Source organism: Podarcis melisellensis (genome assembly GCF_964234715.1).
Source record: "Podarcis melisellensis genome assembly, chromosome: 5".
Lineage (NCBI taxonomy): Eukaryota > Metazoa > Chordata > Lepidosauria > Squamata > Lacertidae > Podarcis > Podarcis melisellensis.
Genome location: NC_138537.1, coordinates 85,403,822 through 85,431,668, shown reverse-complemented (window position 1 = coordinate 85,431,668; position 27,847 = coordinate 85,403,822). Strand labels below are relative to the sequence as shown.

Here is a 27,847-nt window from a genome sequence, read left to right as displayed (position 1 = left end):
ATATGTGATTCTAGGGTAAAGGTGGATCTGGAATCAGCTGTGTTATGGGAGTTCCCCACGGATAGTGCATTTTCAAAGGGGCTGCTCACAGTGCCCATCATTTGATCAGCACTGAGAGGAACTCCTTCAAAGGTAATTTTTCACCTGACTGGCAGCGATTGTGCACCTTCAAATGAGTTGATGTCAAAGCGGGTTAGGGCTTTGTTTTCCATCAAGATTCGATGCATCATTTCTGGCTGCATGTTTGCCTGAACGCTCTTCCATACAAGGAAGTTTAGTGCATAGAAAATGGACAGAACTCTTCTCCTTATAGCAAGCTGTATATCAAGTCTCTTCTCCCTATATCTCTATATATTTATTTATTTATTTATACATACACATGTACACCCCTTCATGGATCACTGCCTTGCCGTGGCGAAGGGGCTTGAAGAACTCAGAGAAGCTATGAACTATGCCGAGCAGGGCACCCAAGATGAACAGGTCATAGTGGAGAGTTTAGACCAAACGTGATCCACCTGGAGGAGGAACCGGCAAGCCACTCCGGTATCCCTGCCAAGAAAACTCCATGGACAAAGACAACAGGCATATAAAAGATATGACGCTGGAAGATGAGCCCCTCAGGTCGGAAGGCGTCCAACATGCTACTGGGGAAGAGCAGAGGGCAAGTACAAGTAGATCCAGAGCTGATGAAGCGGCTGGGCCAAAGCCGAAAGGACGCTCAGTGGCGGATATGCCTGGAAGCGAAAGGAAAGTCCAATGCTGTAAAGAAAAATATTGCATAGGAACCTGGAATGTAAGAACCATGAACCTGGGTAAGTTGGAGGTGGTCAAAAATGAGATGGCAAGAATAAATATTGACATCCTGGGCATCAGTGAACTAAAATGGACGGGAATGGGTGAATTCAGTTCGGATGACCATCATATCTACTACTGTGGGCAAGAAACCCGTAAAAGAAATGGAGTGGCCCTCATAGTCAACAAAAGAGTGGCGAAAGCTGTACTGGGATGCAATCTCAAGAATGATAGAATGATCTCGATACGAATCCAAGGCAGACCTTTTAACATCACAGTAATCCAAGTTTATGCACCAACTACTTGTGCTGAAGAAACTGAAATTGACCAATTCTATGAAGACTTACAAGACCTTATAGAAGTGACACCAAAGAAGGATGTTCTTCTCATTATAGGGGATTGGAATGCTAAAGTAGGGAGTCAAGAGATAAAAGGAACAACTGGCAAGTTTGGCCTTGGAGATCAAAACGAAGCAGGGCAAAGGCTAATAGAGTTCTGTCAAGAGAACAAGCTGGTCATCACAAACACGCTTTTCCAACAACACAAGAGACGACTCTACACATGGACATCACCAGATGGGCAGCATCGAAATCAGATTGATTATATTCTCTGCAGCCAAAGATGGAGAAGCTCTATACAGTCGGCAAAAACAAGACCTGGAGCTGACTGTGGCTCAGATCATCAGCTTCTTATAGCAAAATTCAAGCTTGAACTGAAGAAAGTAGGAAAAACCACTGGGCCGGTAAGATACAATCTAAGTCAAATCCCTTATGAATACACAGTGGAAGTGAGGAACAGGTTTAAGGATTTAGATTTGGTGGACAGAATGCCTGAAGAACTATGGATGGAGGCTCGTAACATTATACAGGAGGCAGCAACGAAAACCATCCCAATGAAAAGGAAATGCAAGAAAGTGGCTGTCCAATGAGGCCTTACAAATAGCGGGGGAGAGAAGGCAAGCAAAATGGGAGGAAGATGGTGAAAGATACAGGAAATTGAATGCAGATTTCCAAAGAATAGCAAGGAGAGATAAGAAGACCTTCTTAAACGAGCAATGCAAAGAAATAGAGGAAAGCAATAGAATGGGAAGAACCAGAGATCTGTTCAAGAAAATTGGAGATATGAAAGGAACATTTCGTACAAAGATTTCCATAATAAAGGACAAAAGTGGAAAGGACCTAACAGAAGCAGAAGACATCAAGAAGAGGTGGCAAGAATACACAGAGGAATTATACCAGAAAGAAATGGATGTCTCGTATACCCCAGGTTGTGTGGTTGCTGACCTTGAGCCAGACATCCTGGAAAGTGAAGTCAAATGGGCCTTAGAAAGCACTGCAAATAACAAGGCCAGTGGAAGTGATGGTATTCCAGCTGAACTATTTAAAATTTTAAAAGATGATGCTGTTAAGGTGCTACACTCAATATGCCAGCAAGTTTGGAAAACTCAGCAGTGGCCAGAAGATTGGAGAAGATCAGTCTACATCCCAATCCCAAAGAAGGGCAGTGCCAAAGAATGCTCCAACTACCGCACAATTGCACTCATTTCACACGCTAGCAAGGTTATGCTTAAAATTCTACAAGGAAGGCTCAAGCAGTATGTGGACCGAGAACTCCCAGAAGTGCAAGCTGGATTTAGAAGAGGCAGAGGAACCAGAGACCAAATTGCAAACATGCGCTGGATTATGGAGAAAGCTAGAGAGTTCCAGAAAGACATCTACTTCTGCTTCATTGACTATGCAAAAGGCTTTGACTGTGTCGACCACGGCAAACTATGGCAAGTTCTTAAAGAAATGGGAGTGCCAGATCACCTCATCTGTCTCCTGAGAAATCTCTATGTGGGACAAGAAGCTACAGTTAGAACTGGATATGGAACAACTGATTGGTTCAAAATTGGGAAAGGAGTACGACAAGGCTGTATTTTGTCTCCCTGCTTATTTAACTTATATGCAGAATTCATCATGCGAAAGGCTGGGCTGGATGAATCCCTAGCTGGAATTAAGATTGCTGGAAGAAATATCAACAACCTCAGATATGCAGATGACACAACCTTGATGGCAGAAAGTGAGGAGGAATTAAAGAACCTTTTAATGAGGGTGAAAGAGGAGAGCGCAAAATATGGTCTGAAGCTCAACATCAAAAAAACGAAGATCATGGCCACTGGTCCCATCACCTCCTGGCAAATAGAAGGGGAAGAAATGGAGGTAGTGAGAGATTTTACTTTCTTGGGCTCAATGATCACTGCAGATGGTGACAGCAGCCACGAAATTAAAAGACGCCTGCTTCTTGGGAGAAGGGCAATGACAGGCCTAGACAGCATCTTGAGAAGTAGAGACATCAGCTTGCCAACAAAGGTTCGTATAGTTAAAGCTATGGTTTTCCCAGTAGTGATGTATGGAAGTGAGAGTTGGACCATAAAGAAGGCTGATCGCCGAAGAATTGATGCTTTTGAATTATGGTGCTGGAGGAGACTCTTGAGAGTCCCATGGACTGCAAGAAGATCAAACCTCTCCATACTGAAGGAAATCAACCCTGAGTGCTCACTGGAAGGACAGATTGTGAAGCTGAGGCTCCAGTACTTTGGCCACCTCATGAGAAGAGAAGACTCCCTGGAGAAGACCCTGATGTTGGGAAAGATGGAGGGCACAAGGAGAAGGGGACGGCAGAGGACGAGATGGTTGGATAGTGTTTTCGAGGTTACCAGCATGAGTTTGACCAAACTGCGGGAGGCAGTGGAGGACAGAGGTGCCTGGCGTTCTCTGGTCCATGGGGTCACGAAGAGTCGGACACGACTAAACGACTAAACAACAACAACACATGTACAGCCCAGCCTTCACAATGCAGTTTCAAGGTGAGTTATGTGCAGCTTAAAAAAACAAACAGGCCACATATTATAAAACAACACTAAGCCATCAAATAGACAATATTGGCAAGCAAAACCAGCAGCAACACCGTGGAACAAGTGATACTCTGAACTCATCCTTCGCCACCACAGCCTGTGGGGCAGGCACACCTCATAAGAAGGGGCACAACCTATGGACCACCACAGAGAAGGTCACAGAGAGCCAGTGTGGTGTAGTGGTTAAGAGCGGTAGTCTCGTAATCTGGGGAACCGGGTTCGCGTCTCCGCTCCTCTACATGCAACTGCTGGGTGACCTTGGGCCAGTCACACTTCTTTGAAGCCTCTCAGCCCCACACACCTCACAGAGTGTTTGTTGTGCGGGAGGAAGGGAAAGAAGATTGTTAGCTGCTTTGAGACTCCTGAAGGGGAGTGAAAGGTGGGATATCAAATCCAAACTCTTCTTCTTCTTCTTCTCATGAACCTCTTACCCTTGAACTTCATAGGGCTGCAGAATTGCCACCAGATCCTAACACATGGGCAGGTCTATTTGTGAGGAGGTGCTCCTTTGGATATTTGGGCCCATGCTGTTTAGGGCATTATATGTCAGTGTTCTTGGCATCTGTCTTGGGAGACAGTGGAAGCATTTGCCTTCAGAGGTGAAGTCAAACTGTTGGAGATTTACAGCGCCTGCTGTGGCTTTAGAGAGCAAGACAAGAGCGACAGGTTTTGTTGCAGCTGGGGCAGATGAAAGTGTCCAGTTGTGCTGATGCAAGTGTACCATGGCGTTTCTTCTTTCTGCGCTCCTCCTCTGGTCACTGCTGCGGATGCACAACCTGTCTGATGGTCTTCAGGTGCAGTGGTCATCTGCACGGGACACACGCAACCAGTGCAACCATAATATTTGCCTGGGTGATAGTTCTCATCAGTACCCTGGCCACTGCATTCTGTACATGTTTTCCGCTAAATGGATGGATAGATTGCCCTATATTTCCTTTGGTGCCAGGCAAAAGCGTTCCTCTTCAACCAGGCCTTTGGCTGATTAACATCCAAACCCTTTTAAATGTGTATGGGGTGGGGATGGGGATATTGATTTATTCTTGTTCTCATAATGTATTTTGTGTTTTTTATCTAGTATTTTTATGTTGTGAATTGCCCTGAGATCTATGGAGCATATAAATTTAATAAACAATAATAGTTTGTTTCATGCCATTCAAGTTTCTACTTAAAACTGGTTTGGTGGCTCCTTCTGCATTGCACTAGGGCTCCATCTTTCTTGGGGGGGGGGTCAAGAAGCTGGCTTATCTGCGAATTTGCTCCTAAGTGATCAATCAGTACTTTGCTTGCCTTTTATTCTGCCCCAGCATTACACTGTAGAAGAGAACCCTCAGGGGGCTTGCAATTTGATCTCCAGTTTTTTTTCCTCATCCTACATACTGTTACAATGGAGAGGGTATCGCCTGAGTACTCTTGGACAAAACCACATCAAGAGAAAGCCTTGAGCCCTTGTTGAAGCTCCCAACTCCAGCACAGGTCCTGGTTGAAGATGGAGATCAGCTCATGGCACTCCCCAGTGAGTCAGGAAAACAGAACTCCAGCTGAAACAGTTCATCATTCCAGATGCATACTGCTGCTCTGCAAATGGCTTCAAATGTTTGGGGAATTCTCTTCATTTCTCTAGGCATTAATGTAACTGTCTCTGGGATACCAAGGACTGCAGTTCACCTGCCCATCTTCATCTTACCATAGGGAGCCTGTGGGTAATACAAGGCTTCACAAGATGGATGCTTGCCTTTACCTTTTAGAAATAACTGCTTTCTCATCCATTTAACAGAGGGATGGTAGAGAAGCTTATTTCCAGCTCCAGTGAGTAGTTCAGGGCATTCATGATTTCTCTCTTTTTGTCTTGAGTCATCAAAAAGAACATAGGAATAGACATGGCTGAGACCTACTGAGGAGTTTAATGCAGGAGGCACAAGTTGGTTGGTTTGAATGCTGATCACCAATATATTGAGTCAAGTTTGCTCTCTGAATCTTTTGGAGATGGAAAGGAAACACCTTGGTGACTGTTTTCTGCTTCTGCATTCCTGATGATCTAGACTAAGGTCCTGGAAATGCTCCAGCTGCAGATTCCTATGATAGATCCCTGATAGAATTCAAGTTCATGGCATGGCTCCTAAGACCCAGAAGACAATGCTCTTGGTCCTTTATTTTGGAGATGTTCAGTCAACACATTGGTCATGGACTGACAAGGTACCACTCACAACCAAAGCACTGCAATATATTCATCCTTTCTCATTTGATTCCAAGGAGCAGATGTTTCCTAATTTTGAGGCAACAGCGTCTGTAACCAGTGACTACTGTCTGATTCCAGAGGGAGATGCCTTGAGACTAGACTGCTAGAAGGACTGAGGTTGTGTTTAGGAGATCTTTAATGGCTGCTGCTGTGTTTCTATGCTCCAGGATGGCCCTCGCATGGCTGAAATGGCAGCACTGGAAACAAAAACCCAAGAGCAGCTCAAATTTGTAGTTAATTGTACAGCAGCACCTCCTACCCTGCTGATGGCATTGTCTATGGGCTGCAATATGCAGCTAGGATCACAGCATCATCCACAGTTTCAACCAGTGGCTCTGGTTCTAACTGTGGGGAGAATAGCTGACTACCAAGTCTGTCTTTACGTAAGTTTGAAGGTGACTGATCAGGAGGGACAAGTGATAAATTGAAAAGGATCCAGAAAATGCTCCTGCAACACACACTAAAATTTCCAATGGGTTCAGTGTCCAGATGGCCTTCCATACCCAGGTAGTGGGCTGTGTGCAAAAATTTGTTCCCATGTAGGATCTGGCTACATCAGACAGTTGGGTATAGGCGGGTATAGGTTCACCTCGAGTCCTGGCTGGTGCTGGCAGGGATATCACAACTATCTTTATTGTCTTTCCTGTGCCACAGCCTTGGCAAAGTGAAAGTTTGTGTGAGAGATCATCCAAAAGATGCTGAAGGCTTGGTTTATTGAACTTGTGCCCTACCTACAAAGAGTCAAAAGTGTCTGCTCTCTCTTTGTTCATGTGGTCAAGAAAAAATGGAGAGGGAAAGGCCACCCTGAAACCGAAAAGTCAGGTTTCGCTGGATACTCAGGTCTCCATTTTAATGACAGTGGCCCCAGGTGAGTTCCTGACATGCATAAACCTCAAAAGATCGCATCCCAGTGAATTTTGCATGGCAGATTATTTGCTTTGCTTCATAGGAAACCTCATTTTCAGTGCTTCACACTGACTTTGCTATAGCTTTCTGTACAAGAACCTTCACCAAGTTACTAGTGGTAAGCACTGCAGACCTTGGACTTTGGAGAGCTGAAGCTTGTCCTTATCTTAGCAACATTCTTATCAGTGTCTGGATGTAGAAAGAACCAGAGGTACATGGCATTAGTAATAGCCTCCCTACGGAGTTATCTCTTCCCTTCTTTCATGATGGAGAGCCTGGGTGTAATGATAGAGACTACGCAAGCTGCAGTTTTCCAGAACATTTGCTAGCCCTTCAAGTGATGGGCATACTGGCTCATCTTTCAAGCTACACTAGTAGCTTGAATGGATCTGGTGTCTTGAGGTTGGCCCGTTTCTGACCACTGCAGCTTTATCATGCAGTCACATCAAGGATTCGTTATGACTGTAGGTGGTTATACAATTCCAGTGTCTCCAGTCTTTAAGCCACCCCTGGTTGCTACAGAACTACTGCTTCTTTTGCTGTCAGATCCACATCTAGAAAAGTGATGCTAATGCCAGCTTGATGGTCTGGGCACATGTTGTGATAATGATGTAGCTCATAAAGCCAGCTTCATCATTAATGAGCAAACAGCAATCTTCCTGGCTTGTCTCCACTTTCAGCACAAGCATCAAGGGGCCCATGTCATCATACAGACACAACATGCCAACCGTGTTGTAGCTGAACAAACAGAAGTGAATCACATCTCCTGTCTTGTGCAGAGGACTGTGTCTCATTCTGGGCCCTTCACCTCAAAGGAAAGGATAATATGCAGGCAGAACTTGGATCCCGAGGAATAGAGCCTTCATGCTCATGTCTTTGACCTCACATTTTACGGCCCTCCTATGGGATCTTCTTGCATTCCCATCACAATGCAGAAATCAAACTTATTTTCATGAAGCAAAGATTCTTGATGGGTTTTTGTCTTTCCCCTACTTGTGAGAGTTCTTGCCAGTATCTGGATGGAATGGGCTGAGATCTCTTCGCTCCCCCACTCCCCCCCCTGTGACTGAGATGTCCTCTCCTATCAGGCTAGTAGCCTATGTGTCCTGCTCAGTCAGTGGTGGCCTTTGTTATTCAAAACCACTCCTCTTCATTTGTAGACAGAGAGAAAGGGTAAGTAGACTTGGATTACTCAGCTCTATAGAGTTGGACACCCTACTTATAGCGAAGAGGGATTTCACTCTTTGGGTTCTTGGACATTATTTTGCCAGGACAAGGGACTTGGTCTCTTGGCAGCTCCATTCCCTGCTGTTCTAGTTTATCTCCAAGGCTGGCTTAATTTAGGGGTTAAATCTAACATCCTTTGTGTACTTGGATGGCTTCTTTAAGCTCCCTCATATCGTTAGTCAACAGGTGTCTCCCATTCCACATGTAAAGCATTTTCTTAGAGTGGCCTTGCATCCTGCCCTCCAGTGGTTCATCAAGCAAATTTCTGAACCCTTGAGAGTCATTCCCCCTTCTTCATTTCTCAATATTATATTCCTTGTTGCCATTACAGTACTTCACTATTCATATTCCCTTACGTTCAAAGATAACTTTGGACTCTTCATTTTACATGAAGGTAGCTTCACCCTTCCTGTGTCCTTAAAGTCACTTGTAGTTCCCACTGCGAGCAAAAACCTCTTTTGCCCTAAACATCTTGAGAGAAAAAGGGGTGTTGCCCAAACGTTGCACAAGCCCTTAATCTTTTGGCACAGAATTACTTGTTTTTGTTTAATAATATGTATATATGGCTTAAGTAATGAAAATATGAAAATGGCTTACATGAAACAATGTAAAATATACATAATAAAAAAGTGATAAAAACTTTAAAAACAAGTAGACATATTTTTTTAATGAAAATGTAGGTTAAATCAACCATTTTAAATTAATAATACAGAATAAAATTCAATGTCTGGGTGGGCTTGCCTAAACCTAAAAGATTTTAGCAGGCATCCAAAACAATATAGCGAAGGTGCCTGCCTAATACTAATATGCTGGGAGTTCCAGAGGGTTGGTGCTGTGACACAGAAGGGTCAATTCATGAGCAGAACAAACATTATGTGCTAGTTGTAAACGTGCCAGTTTCACAGCTCAAGGCACTCAAGTGGGTACATACGGGGAAGTTGATCCTTCAAGAAATGGTGTACCTCCTTTGTCAATTAGTGGGTTTAGGGGAGAGATGGAGTGACCCCCAAAGAACAAAGCCAACTTCTAAAGGCCTTGGACGAATCACCACCTGTTGGAATTGTCGCACACTTGCTTAGAGGAGCCGTTACTTCCTTGACTTTCATACAGGAAGAAGGTTCTGTTTCACACATTGACTCTAGACACTCCGACAGCAGTGTTTTTGCATCTGCAGTGGCCACCATTGATTGAAGGCTGCTTCCGTGCTTTCACCAACCTTGTGTTCAAACAGCAAATATCGCTTCCTTGTGCAATTGGGTCTCACTTCTATTAAGCCCTCGTGTCTGGACTGCTGAATGGTGACAAGTATAGTAGGAAGAACTGAGAATTTGCTTGCCTGTGAATTCCTCTTCTGTGTGCTCACCATAGTGATCCAGTGTTTTGATGCAGCAGACTGAAACCACAATCTTTTGATAAATAGAAGATTGGACTCAGTTTACTCCAGTGGTTTCCAAAAGGAGTTCTAGCAAACTCTTTGGAAATGTATCAGGAGTCCTGAAATGAAGAGATAATTGTATATATAGTGTCTTACCAGCACTGCAGCTTACCCATCTCTTAATGATTCTTTCCAGAAATGTGTAGCCATGTTGGAGTATTTTGTTGTTCTAGGACATACTGATGGATTTACTGGAGACATACGAGACCTAATAGCATTTGTGGTCAGATGACTAAAGCGCAGGATTGACAGATTAATATGTTTTAGTTATCTTTGATGGATAAGATTCTTTGTGTAACGTAGACAAATTTTTCACCCAATAAAGCCATTGACAGCCATAGTTCAAGTAACTGGCCTAATACACAACCTTCTCCAGCTTGTTCAGGTTTGCCTTTTACTCATCAGCATCAACACAGCTGTGTCAAACAATATTCTATTTTTAGTTGGAATTTTTTTACTGTGAAACGATGTAATAAGGGTGCTGCAAAATTCGAGTGTTGGACCTGGTAGATATGAGTTCTTGTATAAGCTGTAGATGTGATGACTGGCCTCTAGTGTACATCTCTGTCGTTCATTTGCAAAAATGGGAGTAATAGTGTTAGTGTTATTGGGCTGAAGGCTGGAGAAGATGAAGCCTATAAAATAACTTTTCCACCTTTAGAGTTAAAGCAACAGCTATTCTGCTTCTGTTTGTTACCTTGACTTTTCCTCCTAACCTCTATCTTCTCAAATTTCACAGTGATGTGAACTCTATGTACCTTTCGTCCACGGAGCCCCCAGCTGCCGCCGAATGGGCCTGTCTCTTGCGTCCTCTGAGGGGGAGGGAGCCGGAGGGCATCTGGAACTTACTTTCTATTGTTCGGGAGATGTTCAAGAGACGGGACACCAATGCAGCCCCTCTGCTAGAAATTCTAACAGACCAGTGCCTGACCTACGAACAGGTACTATTAGATATATATTTATATTATTTAAGGCATTTATACCCTGACTTGTGAAGAATTCTGAGGACAGTCCACAAAAGTGATTTGATTCACAGTTCGTTGGGGAGGGGAAGGGCGTGATGACAATGTAGTAAGCCTTGGGGGATATTGAGGGATCAATATTTCTTGACCCAGCTGTGAACATCCTGCAGAAAAGCAGTGCAGTATTATTTTTAGGGCAGATACTTTTTAGTAAGGCAAAGGTGTACTTCCCTTGATGTCTGTTAAGCGTGGAATTATGTGTCTTAACATGTCTGCATCCTCTCTCTACAGATAACCGGTTGGTGGTACAGTGTAAGGACATCTGCATCCCACAGCAGTGCAAGTGGGCACACTGGCCGTAGCAACGGCCAGTCAGAAGTGGCTGCTCATGCTTGTGCGAGCATGTGCGATGAGATGGTGGTTCTCTGGAGGCTTGCTGTCTTGGATCCGACCATCAGCCCTCATCGGTAGGTAGTGAGATCAGACCTTAATGAAGCTGTAAAATGTGCCATCTTGACAACCAGCCCATTAATGGATCTCTATCTTCTGCGTTTGAAATATTTAGGTTTGAAGTGGTTACAGATCCAAAACATGCAGAGGGTGGAGGGAAGATTGCCATCAAAACTCCCATACTGCGTCCCCATTGTATCCTGTGCTTCTTTGGCCTTGCACTGCTTCATAACCCCCTATACTTCTGATACATAGTGATGGTGGATGGCGTTTGCTTATCATACTGTTGGGTTTAGCTACCAAGAAAAGAAGATTATATTAAAGCATGAAAGAGGGATCAATTTGTGGTACTTGTTAAAAGCTTGCTTGGAGACCTCTGACTACCATATTAGCAGAGGATGGATGCAGACACTGTTTACAACCCTCAGAGTTACTTCGGTGGGAATGAGAGCACATGCGTTGCCAGCATTTTCTTTATTAAAATATCTGACGTAGCAGGGGTGGGAAAGGCCCCTGTCTGAAACTTTGGAGAGTTATTTTGAGGCAGAGTAAACACTATTAAGCAAGGTTGTCAAATGGTCTGTCTATGTACAGTGGTACCTCAGGTTACATATGCTTCAGGTTACATACGCTTCAGGTTACAGACTCCGCCAACCCAGAAATAGTGCTTCAGGTTAAGAACTTTGCTTCAGGATGAGAACAGATATCGTGCTCCGGTGGCGTGGCGGCAGCAGGAGGTCCCATTAGCTAAAGTGGTGCTTCAGGTTAAGAACAGTTTCAGGTTAAGAACGGACCTCTGGAACGAATTAAGTATTTAACCCGAGGTACCACTGTATAAGACAGCTTTATATGTTCGTGATCATCTGAGGCTTAATGCTGTCTAATATAAATGCAGTCAAGAGTATTAAGAAATCTGAATTGGCTGTGTAACTCCTCATCACAGCTCAGTTATAAAAGTAACAAAGGAAAGTTTGTAAGGAGGATCTGAATTTAGTACAGTGGTACCTCCGGTTACGAACTTAATTTGTTCCGGAGGTCCGTTCTTAAGCTGAAACTGTTCTTAATTTTGCTAATGGGGCCTCCCGCTGCTGGCGTACGACTTCCGCTCGCATCCTGGGGCAAAGTTTGCAACTAGGGGCATCTACTTCCTAGTTAGCGGAGCTCGTTACCCGAAGCATTTGTAAGGAGGACGGTATGTAACCTGAGGTTCCACTGTATCTTGGATGGGGCGGAAACAATAAATCTGGAAATATTGCTTTGTAGCTCCTCTGTGCCACTTACATGTTCCTTCTCCCCTGTGATGCTAGGCGGAGAGATTTGTGCACACAGCTGAGGCAGTGGCAGTTGAAAGTAATAGACAACGTCAAAAGGGGACAGCACAAAAAATCCCTCGAGAAACTGTTCCAGGGGTTCAAGCCAGCTGTGGAAGCTTGCTACTTCAACTGGGAGGAGGCCTATCCAATTCCAGGCATCACGTACAGCAATGCTGACAAGAAGAACTCCTTTTGTTGGGTAAAGGCCATCCAGCAGCGAAACTGCCGACCGCAGTGTGGAGAAACCATCTGTGAGGCGGGGAGAGCTCATGGTCTGGATGTTTCGGGGACGTGCTTGCAACTAGGGGATCGGTCTCGCCCTGCCTCTCAGGAGCCCGCTGTGCGCCCCAAAGAACTCATTGGGAAGCGGAAAGTTGTGTCTGAAGGTCCCCAGCGGGTTCTGAGAAGACTTTCAGCCGAAGGCGATAAAGCCGCATACAAGACGGCTGTGAACAAGGGTGGCAAGCTTCCAGTGGGAAAGACCTTGGCCAGCAAACATAGCGGGAAGCGTCGCATGAGCAGCGAGGACAGCTCTCTGGAACCGGACTTGGCCGAGTTGGCTTTAGATGACAGCAGTTTGGCCCTTGGCGCCGAGGCTAGCAACACGTTCAGCTTCACAGACAGCCCGTTGAGCAGAAGTTACAGGGATACCTTTGAGGATGATGGTGGGGTGTATTTCTCAGAGCCAACTGAGCCCACCCTCAGGAGTAGTCCATCCAGCAAGAAGAACCCAAAGGACCCAGTGGGGGAAGTGGGTAGTGGAGACGATGACATTCCTTGCCCTGATGAAAGTACTGGTGGGGTGAGTTTGAAGCCCAAGGAAGTGGGGGAGAATGGTGCTGCTGGAGGAGGAGGAGAAGAGGAGGAAGACGACTACCAGGTGTACTATCTGAATCCCCAGGAGGTTGCTAAGGAAGAGGATGACAAGGCTGAGGGAGGGGTAGAAGAAGAACAAGACATATTTGCTGGGATAAAGCCCTTGGAGCAGGAAAACCGCATGGAGGTAAGGGGAGCATGTGTGTAAAATCACCTACAAAAATCTGTGTGTCTAGGCTCCTGCAAATGTATACAAGTTCAGGGAAGTTCCAAAGCTCACCTCCTGCTTACAGCCAAGGGATAAGATCTATAAAGCCAAAAGGAAATGATGTACAATTTACGATTTGTGTGTTGATTAGGGATTGTTTCTTCTGTCCCCCCAAATAATTGAGTGTAATGGTATGCCTTGGAAAAGAACAGGATATGTTTCAGTCATGTTTCACATTTTAATGACATGTAGCATTTTTTGAATTTTTGCATACACTCTGCATATGTTGCTCCTTGCAAACAGCTCTGTAAGGTAGGTTAATGTTATAGGGATGACCTCCCTGCCTCCTAGCCTGCTGTAGAGCACACACTTCGTATGCAGAAAGAAGGTCCTTGGTCCAGTCCCTAGCATCTTCCTTAAAAGGTGGATCATAGGTAGCAGGGCTAGGAAATACTTCTGCCTGACACCATAGAACTGCTGCAAGGCAGATTAACTGGACAGTGCTGCGCTATGAAGGCCAGCGGTCTTCTAAATCAGCAGCATACGTTGTTGTCATAGTTGCAAATGTGAGGCTAGAGTAGCGACATGGTTGCAGCCACCTAATGAGGTAGTTTCTGAGGTGGTATTTAACACAGAAACTTTCTGGCTCATTGTCTTGGCCAGTATGCTACAACAACCCTCTATGCCCGTGGCAGTACCTATACCTGAGGTCTTTGGTACTTGGTTATTTGCAGGAGATTTCCCTCCCTTATCGTCCCCCTCAATAAGAATGCAACTCAGTGATGGAAATAAAAATAAAGAAATAACTGAGTCTTGGGCCCTAAAAAGTCATCCCCGATGTAGTTTGTTGAGTTTTTACCAATAAATCTAAACTCTGTATTGATGATCTGAAAAAGGAAGGGCTTGAATCTGTTCTGTTTGCAACCCTTCGTTTACAGATCCTGTTTGCTTGTGCGGAGGCTCTCTATGCACATGGTTACAGCAATGAAGCCTGTCGCCTCACAGTTGAGCTTGCCAAGGACTTGCTGGCCAACCCTCCTGATCTCAAAGTGGAACAGCCCCCAACCAAGGTACAGAGCTGCTATGGGGACTATTTGAATGGAAGGGGGAAGTGTAGTATAATAGCAGGACAGAAATGGTTTCTCTTTCAGAGCTATGCTTTGCTGTGGACAAATACTGTATGTAATATTGCCCGGAGTCCAGGGCAATTTTCTTTGTCCAGTGTTTTTCTTTAAAAAAAATACCTTTAAAAGTAACTCAGTTCATAGTTTGCCTAAGGTACACTCTTGATGAATTTTTCTTTGATGATAGAGATTTCATCATCTGCATAATGACTAGAACCATGTTAATTAAAGAGTGTGTTGAATTCTCAGGATCCTGAATTCTGTAACCAGTCCCATCACAAGATATACCAAGTAGTCATAATCTTAATGCTTCACACAGTGGAATTGTTGTTCTATGCAGATGAACTCTTGCAGAAAAGCTGAATGAATTCATCAGCTGCATCAGTTTTGATTGTGGGAACTATTGGATGCATACTCATGCCTCAGCTGCTTTTTTAATGGAGATGTCCTGTGAAATCGAGGAGACCAGATAAATTTCTAGGGCCATCTGACAAATTACCAATTAGCAAGTCACCAGGTTGGGTTCTTAACCGTGAATTTACTAATCTCCTAATTAAAAATATGCAACTTTTCATTAAAATCAGCCTTCTTAATGCGGTTTGAAAAGTTCAACAGCACAGTGTAGTGCAGATCTTTTTATTAATTGAGTCAGAAAATTACAGGTCTCTTAACCCCCTCCCCCAGTTTATTCAGGAAAAGGCTATTAAAGAGCTGTACAGTGGTACCTTGGTTTAAGAAAAGCTTAGTTTATGAACAACTTGGTTTAAGAACGCTGCAAATCTGGAAGTAGGTGTTTTGGTTTGTAAACTTTGCCTTGGAATAAGAACATGTTTCGCTTCCTGTTGAGTGTGTTCCATTTGTAAATTGAGTCCCCCGCTGCTATGGGAAAGCATGCCTTGATTGAAGAACACTTTGGTTTAAGAACAGACTTGTGGAACAGATTAAGTTCTTATAAGCAAACAGTCTAGCTGAGGCAGAATTAGTAGGGCTTCTGCAAAGCAACTAGACAGTACTAGATGACCATTTATGCTGTATAATGTATGATACAATGTGAGCTACAACAAAATTAAAATGGTGGCACTAGAAAATGTAATGGATAGCACCCTTCACTGAATTGGAATGCAGAACTTTCTTGGGCCATATCACCACCAGATTCTTCCATGAAGCTTCTGGATTAGCATTTAAGTCATGATGCTTAACTTTCCACATAAACTCAGATGGGACTTAAAGTGAAGCTAACTTAGTCTGTCAGTTTCCCTATGTTTAAACTGTTTATCCCACAGGGAAAGAAAAACAAGGTATCCACCAGCAAGCAGACATGGATGGCAACAAACACCTTATCCAAAGCTGCTTTCCTGCTGACCGTGCTGAGTGAACGGCAGGAATACCACAATCTAGCCTTCCAGATTGGCATGTTTGCTCTGGAGCTGCAGAGGCCCCCAGCCTCTACCAAGGCTTTGGAGGTAAGTGTGTGCTTAGATGGACTTTGATGTGACGTTACAGAAAGCCAAGGTCAGGGAGTTTCCTGGTAGCCCGTGGGTATGAGGCAGCCTTAAACTGTTAGCCACTGTTGCTTGATCTGAGAAAATGGAGGCTCAGTGATGTTTTTGTGTGCATCATTTAAAGCACTTCTGTGTTACTTTTGTTATCCAATGTCTCTGTAGAGAGGCCCTGTGGATTTGTTTTATTCCTGGCTTTTGTGTCACACACAGGTAAAGCTGGCATACCAGGAGTCTGAAATTGTGGCCTTGCTGAAGAAAATTCCACTTGGCTCTAATGAGATGAACACTATTCGGGGAAGAGCTGAAGAGCTGAGGGAAGGAACCCTGTGTGATTACCGCCCTGTCTTGCCTCTTATGTTGGCCAGCTTCATATTTGATGTCTTATGCACGCCAGGTAAAGCCCTTCAGATTTGTCTAAAGAAGAGGAATCTGTACATGCCAAATCCTTGGGAAAGGGTGTATGATGACTTGCTTCTCTTCCTAAATCTTGAGGACAGACTTCTGCAGAACAAACTCCATAGTCCCATGCCTTTATAGAAGCCACCTAGCACTTGTATGTGTGAGATGATCCTGCACATAATGAATGTGGATCTCCAGTACTGCCCAAACTCTCATGCATGAGAGAGCTCTGGAGGCACTTAACTCAGTTGTATGGGCTGGGCCTTTTACAACTGACACATATAAAGGGAACCTTCATTTGGGCTGTAAAGCTTACCTGAGCTGAGCTCTTGATTAATCTCATGGACCACATAGCTGTCCTGCCCCGTCCAATGTCCAGAAGCTTCCTTGAACCCTGTAGTTACTTAGCAAGTTTAGGGACTGTGTCCATATTCTAAAAAAACATGGCCAGTTTCAGTCAGTACTGAACTTCTGCTGCAGGTTTTGCTCAGGAAAACCACTGGATCCAAGAACAAATTCTGTAGCTTTCAGGATGGCATTTTAAGGATATAGACACTTCCTTGTGGTGACTGCAGTCCTGTTTCCAGCTTTATTATACTAGCAGCCTTGCCAAATTAATTCATTCTACTTTGTAACTCCCCCCACCCACCTTTTCCTTTCTAGTCTTCACAAATAACAAATCTGTGATTAGGTGTAGATGCACTCCTTCATTGTCTCCCGAGACAAATGGATGCCAGCAGATTAGGTGTCTGATGCTTTTGTGGCCTTTTAATAATACTTGGTTGTGTTAATTTAATAAACAGATTTCTTTTATATAATAGAATTGAGCAAAATCCCAAGATCTAGGTCTTGATAGAAGTTAGTTTACATTAGAAAGCAATGCTTTAGATTATTATCTTCATAGGTCTGTGAAATTTTACCAGTCTAGGCAATCCTTGCATGATAGAGTTGGCTATTGATTTGCCACCTTCCTTTTTCCCAGTGGTTTCTCCTACAGGATCCAGACCTCCAAGCCGTAATTGGAATAATGAAATGCCTGGAGATGAGGAGCTAGGTTTTGAGGCAGCCGTCGCTGCTCTTGGTGAGTGCTTAGCTTCTCTTTCTTATGCCAGGCCTCATCTCTCACTGATGAAGAGATGTAACTTTGGTCATCCTGCCAAGTCATCTAGAACTTAATTTTTCTTCTTTGCTTAATATGTAATGGTAATAAGGAGAAGCCTGATGCCTCACAGGGAACAGATGTTGCTATGGGGAAGCATAATTGATGGTTTATTACTTAACTTAAGTAAACGGAGAGATTATATAAAACAAGCAGGATAAATGTTTGAATTCTGTACTCTGCCTTCCAGGCATGAAGACGACAGTGAGTGAAGCAGAGCACCCTCTCTTGTGTGAAGGCACCCGAAGGGAGAAGGGAGATCTCGCTCTAGCCCTGATGATCACTTACAAGGATGACCAATCTAAGCTAAAAAAAGTATGTCCCATTTGGAGATATTCAGACCTTAGGCTGTTTAATGGTATCTGAGCATAGTGCATTTTTTTTTGTTTTCATCATGCATAGTAGTAGTTTCTCTCTCTCTCTCTTTAATTTTATTTATGCATTTTACAAATCTTAATACATCAGTTATACAATTGCCATTGTTTATCTTACTCTTTGACTTCCGTGGGGTCTTATTTAGTCCTTTTTAAGCTGTATCTCCTTTATTACCACCCTTCTTCTACTTATTTTAACTGCTGCTCATATATTTGAAGCTTATCTGATTGTTTGAAGCTTATCTGATTGTTATATTTCTTTAAATATTCGCCAAAGTATTCCCACTGTTCTTTTATATTTGACTCACCTTGATTTCTTACCTTGGCAGTCAGAATTGCTATCTCCACGTATTCTATTAGCTTATTCTGCCAGTCTATTTTTGGGGGACTATTTTTGTCCTTCCACCTTTGGGCATAAATTATTTTGGCCACTGTTATTGTGTAGAGGAAAAGACTTAAGTACTTTCTTGGGTATTTCCCCCTCTACTATACTCAATAAGAACATCTCTGGTTTCTTGGTAAATGAGACCCTTAACATCTTTTTTAATTCTGAGTATATCATCTCCCAATACATTTTGGCTTTCTTGCAACCCCACCACATGTGTATAAATGTCCTTTCAGTCTCTTCACATTTCCAACATAAATTGGTTCCCTTTTAATACATTTTTACAAGTTTACTAGGGGTGAGGTACCATCTATATATCATCTTTTGTAGGTTCTCTTTTAAGAGTATTTATAGCATGCCGAGAAGTATATTGTTATTTTCCACAATTTCTCCCAAGAGGCCATATCTGTGTTGAGTCCTATGTCAATTGTAGTTGTTTCTCAATGGAACCTGAAGATAGTGGATCAAACTGATTTCCTAAAAGGATTTTAGATGTTTATTCCTGATTTTTAGATGTTTATTCCTGGTAGTGGGTATGAATATGTTTGTAAAAAGCCCAAAAGAGGTTGGGCTATTTAGCGGTATGGCAAACCACTTCCGTCTTCTTCCTGCCAAAAGGACCTTTCTTCTTGCTTCTTTCTGCTTCTCTTGATTGTAATAAACTTTATTCCCCCCTCTGCAGTCTTCGGAGAACTCCCCTGTTCATATCTAATTCCCCATTCCCACTTTCCTGACATTTCCTTTGTTTAGATGCTAACTTTCATGTTGTTCCACTCTCTGTTTAAAGATCTTGGATAAGCTGTTGGACAGGGAGAGCCAAACACACAAGCCTCAGACTCTAAGTTCATTCTACTCGTCCAGCAAGCCCACAGTAGCCAATCAGAAATCTCCTTCCAAACATGCCACCCAATCAGCTGCGCCCATTCAGCACCTCCCAGGAACACCCGTCACGCAACAAGCAGGGGTAACCACTGCTGTCCAGAGCAACACTTCAGAACCCTTTTTGGAAAAGAGCTCCCAAGGTATGACTTACAGTTCCACAGGATACAGCTGTCTTCTAATTACCAGTAGAAGGAGAAATGAAAGAAATGGGTTGCTGTCAGATTTTTTTTTCATTTGCCTGTATATTTGTTCTAGTCTCATAGGTTGTCAAGTTCTTCTGCTATTATGCAGGTGTGATGCACAATAAAAATGAATGACATCTTTCTTGCCTTCACGGAATTTGATTCTAATTGCAGTATGCGTTCACGATTTCTGTTTTTCTTTACCATGTGGGAAAGAGAGGGGAACAGTACTGAAGCCTGTGATTATCCACTACTGTCTCCTGTCTGCCAAAGTTATACCTGTCTATGAATTCCTCCTCTTCCTGTTGCTGCTGTTTTAACTTGCCACTTCTTGTGTTTTCCCAGATAACCCTCAGAGATCCCCTTGTGACCCACCAATGGAACCCAGTGTCTTAAAGCAAGAAGGGAAAGTTCCTAGCCGACTAGCCCTTGGAAACAGAGGCGGCTACAATGGGAGGTGCTGGGGTTCCCCAGTCAGACAAAAAAAGAAGCACACAGGTAACCTTGAGCAGGGGGCACATAACTTTCTGCTGTCTCATTCTGCATGTTTTACATTTCTGGAATCACTTTCATGCATGTTAAATTGTTTGCTCTTTGTTGCACATTCATTTTGAATTGAATTAATATGGTGAACTTGTCTGTCTGCTTGTCTGTTAATATCCTAATCTACTGTCACCTCCAGTATTTCTTACTGAAGCACAAATCTTCCCTGGTGGATCAGCACACTCATTGAGGAATTCTATGCTGCCAAAGTGAAGTTGGCCTAGCCCTCTCATTAGTTACCCCATAGCTTCATGGGCTGGGGTTTCTAACCAGTTTTTAATGGTTACTAGGCTTACCTAAAGCAGTTCAGATTGTTTAAAGGAGGTAATCAAACTAATAAATGCTTAGATTCTGTTTCAGGTTTTTTGTTATTCTTTTAGCTCTCTGGTTCAGTTCCTCCACTCTGAATTCATATAGTAGAATATGTGCCTGTATAATTTGTGACCCGGCTTCCATACTTGTATCATAGTATGTCAAGTGCTAATTGTACTCCCAAGTGAGGTTTAATGAGCCCCCAGTGGGTCACTATGTAAGACCGCATTTGGCTTGCTGGGTTTCAAGTTGTGCAGGCTTGGATTAAGACTGTTACACTTGCAAAGTAATTAGTGGTGTGTGTATACAGCGGTGGACAGGACTCGTAATTAATTAAGCTATTTTCTTTCTTTCTTTTTAATTGGGTGGAAAATAGTGGATTCTCCGATTGTTAAATTCTTTTAAAACAAAATTTTTAAATATTTAAACTAAGAAGTTAAATTTTTCCAAGATGCTATTGGCATGCACTAACCACATCTTCCAGATCTGTCAATCATATTTTTCCTACCGAGAGGACGACATTTCTTTTTATCTTGACTTACGCTGTAGAAACAGAAAACATTTAGCTTCTCTCTCTTTTTTTTTCTCCCCTCCCAACAGCGAAGGACAGCAAGCATAATGCCAGTATAAATATGTGGCATGGCTACATACAGAATACTGTGTACAGTTCTGGTCACCCCATCAAAACAAAAATAGGTAACTGAAAGTTAGAGGCAACCACATTACTGCTATTTACTATGCAGAAAGGATACAAGTTGGCGGTCTTTTAGGTGGGATTGGGGAAGTAGTTGGGATGTGACAGTGTTTTATAAAACGATGAGTGGCTGGAAATGGAAGGTAGACTTCTTTCAACACTAGAACTTGGGCATATTCCTTGAAGATGATTTTAAGTAAATTTAGGACTGCCAAAATCAAGTATATATTATATGATGCATAATAGAGCTAAAAGATGGCCTCTGGTTTAGATAGCTTCAAAAGGGGGTTAAACAAAGCCTTTGTGAGACACTTTCCCTAAGAATAGTAGACATGATGTTTAAATGGAAACTGCAGATTCAGAGGCAGGATATACCTGAACATAGGAGCTGAAAGTGGCCCTTTAGGCCAACTCTCTCCTTGATGCAGGAAATCCTGAGCTAGAGCATCCTCGCCTTTGCTTAAAGACTCTCAGGGAATTATAGGTCTCTCCCACCCCCTCCCCAGCAACTGGTTCTGTTCTTGAACTGCTTGAACTATCAAGAAGTTTTTCATCATCTACCTTCCTCTCGCTTAAGTCCAGTAGATCTAGTCATAGCCCTCTCCTGTGTATTTGGAGAGTGCTATCATGGTCCCCACCCAGTTTTTCAACCTTTCCTCATAGAACCTGTTTTCCATGCTGCTCACCATTCTTGCTGCCTTCCCTTGCACCCGTTGCAGTTTGCCTAAACTCTTCTTAAAATGTGGCACCCAGAACTGCACACAGTACAAATGGTATTCAGGCATAGATTCGCTTTTGAAAGAGAAGATTCCATTCAACTACATAGGCTTTGTTAAGCCCTACTCCCCCACCCGAATACATCACTTTTCGGTGAGAATAAAGCAGCAGATGCCTATTGCTTTTTATTTCCTCCTTGTGACCAGAGGCATCTGGCTGACCGCTGCTGGAAATGTAATGCTGGATTTGACAGGTGTTTGCACCACTCAGCCAACGCATAAACACTGGCTTACTTTGACTGCAAACCAGCACTTTTGGTTTGTTTCTCTCTAAACGAACCATGATGGCAAGCCAAAATTTGTTCTTCTCTTGCTGATCATGGTTTGTTTGGGAGAAATAAACCGTGAGTGTCGCTTCATATATTGCAGGGTGGCCAGCTTCCAAGAGACTGTGATCCACTCACAGAATTAAAAACTGGCAGTGATCTACCCCCATTTTATTGGGGTTCAGGTCAAAGTTTTTTTGGGGGAGGGGAAAAGCCCCATTTTAGAGGGTTCGGGAGGCATAATTTGCTTAGCGTTGGGAGGCGGGGCGAAATGTTTTTACATTATTTTGGGGTCAAAGAAGGATTGCAGGGGGGGGGGAACAGCCTCGGTTTGTAAACTCTGTCTTCCGTTCTCCAGCAATGGAGGGCGAGGGTGCGGGGCCGGAAGGGGGCCAGCGATCGACTGCGATCGACCAAAACCTCGCAGGGCTCGACCAGTAGATTGGACATCCCTGATATATTGCAATAAGCCAAGGCAGTGGTCTGTTGCTCCAAATTCAAGGAAGGGCAGCACCAATTCCGCATGCTGGTATAAGTTCACTTAGATAATCTGAGGAAATTTTAGTTGTGGCCTGAAAATGGGCATTTTCTGCTATTGCCCCCTCACTGTGGAATTCCCTTCCCTCAGCCATACATGATTCATCATCCATTAGTTGTTTCAGACACCTTGTGAAGACATTTCTTTTTGTCCATGCTTTTCCTGACCCAACATGCTGCTTTACTGTTTTTTTTTTAATTATACTGCTTCATAGTTTTAGTGTTGCTTTTGTGTATTCTTCTTACAGATTTTTAAATATTAGGAGATTTAAATACTAAGTGGATTTAAGTAACGTGTCCCCACGGCAGCTTGAAAGCAAACCCATATAAAAATGGTGGACATCAAATACAAATAACAGTAGAAATTACAAAAGATATAGCAGCAAGCGGGCAGCAAACCAAGAACAAGCTAAAACCAGTAAAAAGAACCTAAATACTGTTCAAGGCCTATGAGAATAAGTCAGGCTTCACCTAAAGGTGAATGAGTGTATTGGGTGAATGAGTGTTTAGGGAGAGTTGCAGAGCCCAAGTACAACTAAAAAAAAAAAAGTCCTCTCTCAACGTAGGCACCTGCCTAATTTCTGAAGGTGGGATGGTGAAGGGCCTCTGAAGATTATCTCAGCTGACAAAAGGGAGAGAACAGTTCTTAACATGGCCCAGGCTGTTTAAGCTTTAAAGATTTGTTCTGGCTCACTGAAAAGATACTCACTTCCACCACATTTTCAGTAATCCCCAACACAGCTGCAAAGTAAGATAGTATCCTCACCTAGTAGGTTCATGGCTCATATAAGTTTGAATTAGTGACTTCTGAGATTTTGGTATATCAGCTCTCTAGCTTTTCTGGTCAGCTTACATCTCTAGGTTCTGACTTACTTGAAATGTTTCAGCTTGTTTTTTGGGGTGGGGTGGGGGGAGAAGAATGTTCCCTGTTGTAAAAGTGTGGTTTTGTGTACCGCCGACCTGCTCACCTGCTGCTGTGCCCTTTGACTGTGGCGTTGCAGGAATGGCCAGCATTGACAGCAGTGCTCCAGAAACCACCTCGGACAGTTCTCCAACCCTCAGCAGGCGGCCTCTGCGGGGAGGATGGGCAGCCACTTCCTGGGGCAGAGGGCAGGACAGCGATAGCATCAGTAGCTCTTCCAGCGACTCCCTGGGCTCATCATCCTCCAGTGGAAGCAGGAGAGCTAGTGGAGGAGCACGTGCAAAGACGGTGGAGGTCGGCAGGTAAGAGCTGCTGTCTGTTTCCCAAAGTTGTGCATCTTTTCAGTATTTGGATCTCCCAAGGATGAGATTGTTGGATGAAGGGCAGTATATTTAATAAAAGAAAACAAAAGGTTATCTTCATTAGAAATATATCGCAAGGAGGCTTTTCACCCAGACCCTGCAATCATAATCTTTGTGTGCAGGGGGACCAAGGTGAATAAAAATATATTTTGGGGGGGCGGCAATGCCTACCAACTTTGGGAGGGTTGGTCCCCTCAAATATTTTCTTGGAGTGGCTGAATGGAGCTGGGATCTCCAGGGAGACTCACCTGGGGCCTTTGTTACATATCTTTAAATCCCAGGTGAAAATGTTCCTCTTCGACCAGGCATTTGGCTGATTAACATTCTATGGCCTTTTAAATGTGTTTGAGGGATGGGGGTTACTGCTTTTGTTTTGTTTTTTTGTTTTATTATGTATTTTGTCTTCTCATTTTGTATTTTTATGTTCTGAACTGCCCTGTGATCTCTGGATGAAGGGTAATATAATAATAAGTTGGGAGTCTCAATGGGAGAGCCAGGCAGAATTAGACCTAGAAATTCAGCAAGTGAACTCACTCTTACTTTTTTGGCCGCACTCATTTTGAAATTATAAATTAAATGAGTGCTCCTTTGATCACTGGGGTCATATGACAAGAGCAAATAGTGAAGTATTCTCAGTCGCGGCCCAGTTCTTGCAGAGTTTCTTCTCTGGAGAGTCTGCAAAGTCTGAACATTTTATCTTTTGGAAAACCCACAATATGATGCCTTATCTGAGCTTCCTTTCTATGGTGGGTGTGCAAGTTTAGTCTTAAGTTCACTTCATATATATTTCACATTGTTCCTTTCAGGTATAAGGGCAGGCGACCAGAGAGCCATGCTCCTCATGTCCCAAATCAGCCCTCGGAAGCAGCTGCACATTTCTATTTTGAGCTGGCCAAGACCGTTCTCATCAAGGCGGGTGGAAACAGCAGTACTTCCATTTTCACCCACCCATCCTCTAGTGGCGGCCACCAGGGTCCTCATCGCAACCTCCACCTCTGCGCCTTCGAGATTGGTCTCTATGCACTGGGGTTGCACAACTTTGTCTCTCCCAACTGGCTGTCTCGAACCTATTCCTCCCACGTCTCTTGGATTACAGGTAGGAACCAGGGTGCTCCAACCAGTTTTGGTTTTTAGGAATCCTTCCTTACAGGGTGACCTTACTTAGCTACAAACTTTTAAGGACTCCTGGCTAAATTTGCTAGCACAATCTGTATAGCTGAGTTTACAGTTTCGGAAAGCTCTGGGTAATGTTGACCATAGAATCATGGCGCCAGAAGGGATCAGGTTGCCACAGTTGATTGCTGTTGATTGACACCAAGCCTTGCTTGCCAAGGAGCAACCAGGACTACACTTTAAGCCAGTCAGTGTCTCATTTGCAGTTGTGTCTCTAACTTCCTCACAACTGACATCACTGATGCTGTCAGGTGTGGTGCAGGTGAACATGGGTTTTGGGGGGGAATGGCTTTGTGGGGCAAATTGGGACCTATGGAAGACCTAATTTGGCCAGTGGGTTGGAGGTTCCTCACCCCTGTTGAAAAAAAGTACATTTGTAGCCCTTTAGCAAATGTCTTCGGTGTCCTCTGCTTTTTGACACCAACATGAAAGGAAGTTTCCAAGCGCTACTACAAAACTCGTAGATTTTATATATAAATGTATTGGGTTGATTAGCCAGAGAGAACCATGCAGCTTGCCCAGAGCTATCCAAAGAAACTCAGGAGTAAAAGGCAATTTAATCCTGGCTTTCCTGAATTTGGATGCATCAACTTTCTTTTAGGTTTAACTTTGTCTTGATTATATATATATATATATATATATATATATATATATATATATATATATATATGCTTTCGTAGATTTTCACGGGTACAGGAATGCAGGTTTTGGTGTCCTCGGGTGTCTTCCCGTGTAAAAGTTGGGGTGTCTAGGCGACGTTTCGACGAGGTCTCACTCGTCATCTTCAGGCTGGTGCTTTCGGCTTCTTGTTGCTGGAACAGAGCAGGATCTCAGTGTTTGAGTTCCTATAAATACTGTTGAGGGGGTGTGGTGTATAGCCTCCAATGTTCTGGGCAGAGAGGAAGTTCCCAGGCTAGTGTGCCTTTTCTTCTTTTGTTCCTTAATTACTTGAGGGATATCTTGAGTGATTTCTTGAGTGATATCCTGAGTACCACTTAGGTGGGTCATTCAAGAAATCACTCAAGATATCCCTCAAGTAATTAAGGAACAAAAGAAGAAAAGGCACACTAGCCTGGGAACTTCCTCTCTGCCCAGAACATTGGAGGCTATACACCACACCCCCTCAACAGTATTTATAGGAACTCAAACACTGAGATCCTGCTCTGTTCCAGCAACAAGAAGCCGAAAGCACCAGCCTGAAGATGACGAGTGAGACCTCGTCGAAACGTCGCCTAGACACCCCAACTTTTACACGGGAAGACACCCGAGGACACCAAAACCTGCATATATATATATATATATATATATATATATATAGTGCTTAATCTCACAAGGATACGGGTTTCTCTTACATCACTATATTGTGTTGCCTTCACCCTTCCTCTTCCCTGCTTTTGTTCCCCTTGTCGGCATTTCGAAAGAGGGTCTTTGTACATAGGAGCATGATCCCTAGTGCGTCCAAGTGTAAAATAGCTTGCAATCTTTGTACTTTTTATAAGCACTCAAGAGAAATCCATATGTGGCTTTAACTAGGTAAGAATGAGATATGAAATATGAGTTTAGAAGCCTTGATGGTTCAGCACAGGAGCTTCCAACCCTTCTGTGCCCAGAGATACATATGGAGTTTCCACAAATGGTTGTAGGTGCCACCACAAAATTGGTGACATGGAGAGCTTTGCCAGTCACAAAATGTTTGCTGGGGTCTCTGGGAAGCAGCCCAGTATCTTCGTTTTTCCTTTCAGAATGCTTTCCTGTCTTCCCTCCAGGTTGCTCTGCTTTTTGCTTGGGTGGCAAGATCAGCCTAGCAAGCTAGAGAATTTGTAAGAGGAGGTAGAAAGGAGCAATGCTTCGCCCGCTTCCTCTCTCAGATCTCTTCAGATCACTGCAAACAGGAGGAAAAAGACAACTCCTGGTGAAGGGGAGCAATGGGGGAAGAGGTTTCATGGGTGTTTGCAGAGGTGTTCATTGGTGCCATTGCACCTATGGGACACCACATTCAGAGCCCAGGGTTCAGTAGGTAGATGTTTGGCTGAGTACTTGGGAGACCTTTGAGTTCAGATCCCAGCAATGGTCTGGGCAAGTCGCATTTTCAGTTTCCCAGTTGCAAACTTGGAAATTTGATGAAGTTGGAACCTGGGAAGCTGCAAAGGCAAACAGGGTAAAGATTGTAACTTACTTTGCACATCATAAATAAATATTTGCCCCTATTAATAGTGTTAAGATCTGTGTTTCACTCTGTTTACAGAGCTTACAAAACTCAAATCTAGCAGAGTGCTTGCTTTTCCACTAGTAGCATAAAGGTAAGCATCATAGATGGGAAAAACTAACATAGAAGGGAGCTCAGGTAGAACCACTTGCACTACTGCAAATGGGTTTTTCTTTTTGCAGAGGCAGACTCCTGACAACTGGAGAACAGAAGTCACCTACAGACTATTGAGGCTCTTCTATATAAGGAGTTTATTGCTGAAAGGGTCTCTTTCAGCCAGGATTACCAGTGCCAGGATATTTATATTACCAGAACTGCTTTATGAGTGCTTGCTGTAATGACCTTAATATACATCTAAGCTTTACTGTATTTGTCGCAACCTGCGTTTATTGCATTGCATTTCTCTCTAGCCGCACTGCTTACAACCCCCACCTCCATGTGTGTACCTGCCAATTCAGGATATTGCACTCTCATCAGTGAAAGCCTATGCAAGCCTATACATGTATTGAGTCTTGTAGGCGCCTGAATACTTTGTTGTGCATCCTCTTTTCTCTGGTTTCTAGGGCAAGCCATGGAGATTGGCAGTGCAGCCTTGAACATCCTGGTGGAGTGCTGGGATGGGCACCTGACCCCTCCGGAGGTGGCGTCCCTGGCTGACAGGGCTTCCAGAGCTAGGGATTCCAACATGGTGCGAGCAGCCGCTGAGCTGGCATTGAGCTGCTTGCCACACGCCCACGCCTTGAACCCAAACGAGATCCAGAGAGCCCTGGTCCAGTGCAAGGAGCAGGTGAGCAGTTCAGAGGTCTCT

The 27,847-nt window shown here is 43.7% G+C and overlaps 1 protein-coding gene across 5 annotated transcripts in view; it reads left to right on the top strand.

Annotated features, from left to right (window-relative positions):
* ZSWIM8 (zinc finger SWIM-type containing 8) overlaps window positions 1–27,847 on the top strand; it is a 62,806-nt gene that overhangs the window by 23,320 nt on the left and 11,639 nt on the right. For 3 of the 5 annotated variants that reach the window (XM_081913454.1, XM_081913453.1, XM_081913455.1), the window contains exons 8-21: window positions 10,232–10,433; window positions 10,746–10,921; window positions 12,212–13,220; window positions 14,180–14,311; window positions 15,649–15,828; window positions 16,078–16,261; window positions 17,249–17,347; window positions 17,616–17,740; window positions 18,972–19,206; window positions 19,594–19,746; window positions 20,704–20,799; window positions 23,378–23,600; window positions 24,467–24,756; window positions 27,603–27,826. In XM_081913454.1, the coding sequence (XP_081769580.1) occupies window positions 10,232–10,433; window positions 10,746–10,921; window positions 12,212–13,220; window positions 14,180–14,311; window positions 15,649–15,828; window positions 16,078–16,261; window positions 17,249–17,347; window positions 17,616–17,740; window positions 18,972–19,206; window positions 19,594–19,746; window positions 20,704–20,799; window positions 23,378–23,600; window positions 24,467–24,756; window positions 27,603–27,826 (3,328 nt within the window). The remainder of the gene's footprint in view (window positions 1–10,231; window positions 10,434–10,745; window positions 10,922–12,211; window positions 13,221–14,179; window positions 14,312–15,648; window positions 15,829–16,077; window positions 16,262–17,248; window positions 17,348–17,615; window positions 17,741–18,971; window positions 19,207–19,593; window positions 19,747–20,703; window positions 20,800–23,377; window positions 23,601–24,466; window positions 24,757–27,602; window positions 27,827–27,847) is intronic. The other 2 variants (XM_081913457.1, XM_081913456.1) reach the window with 1 other exon arrangement.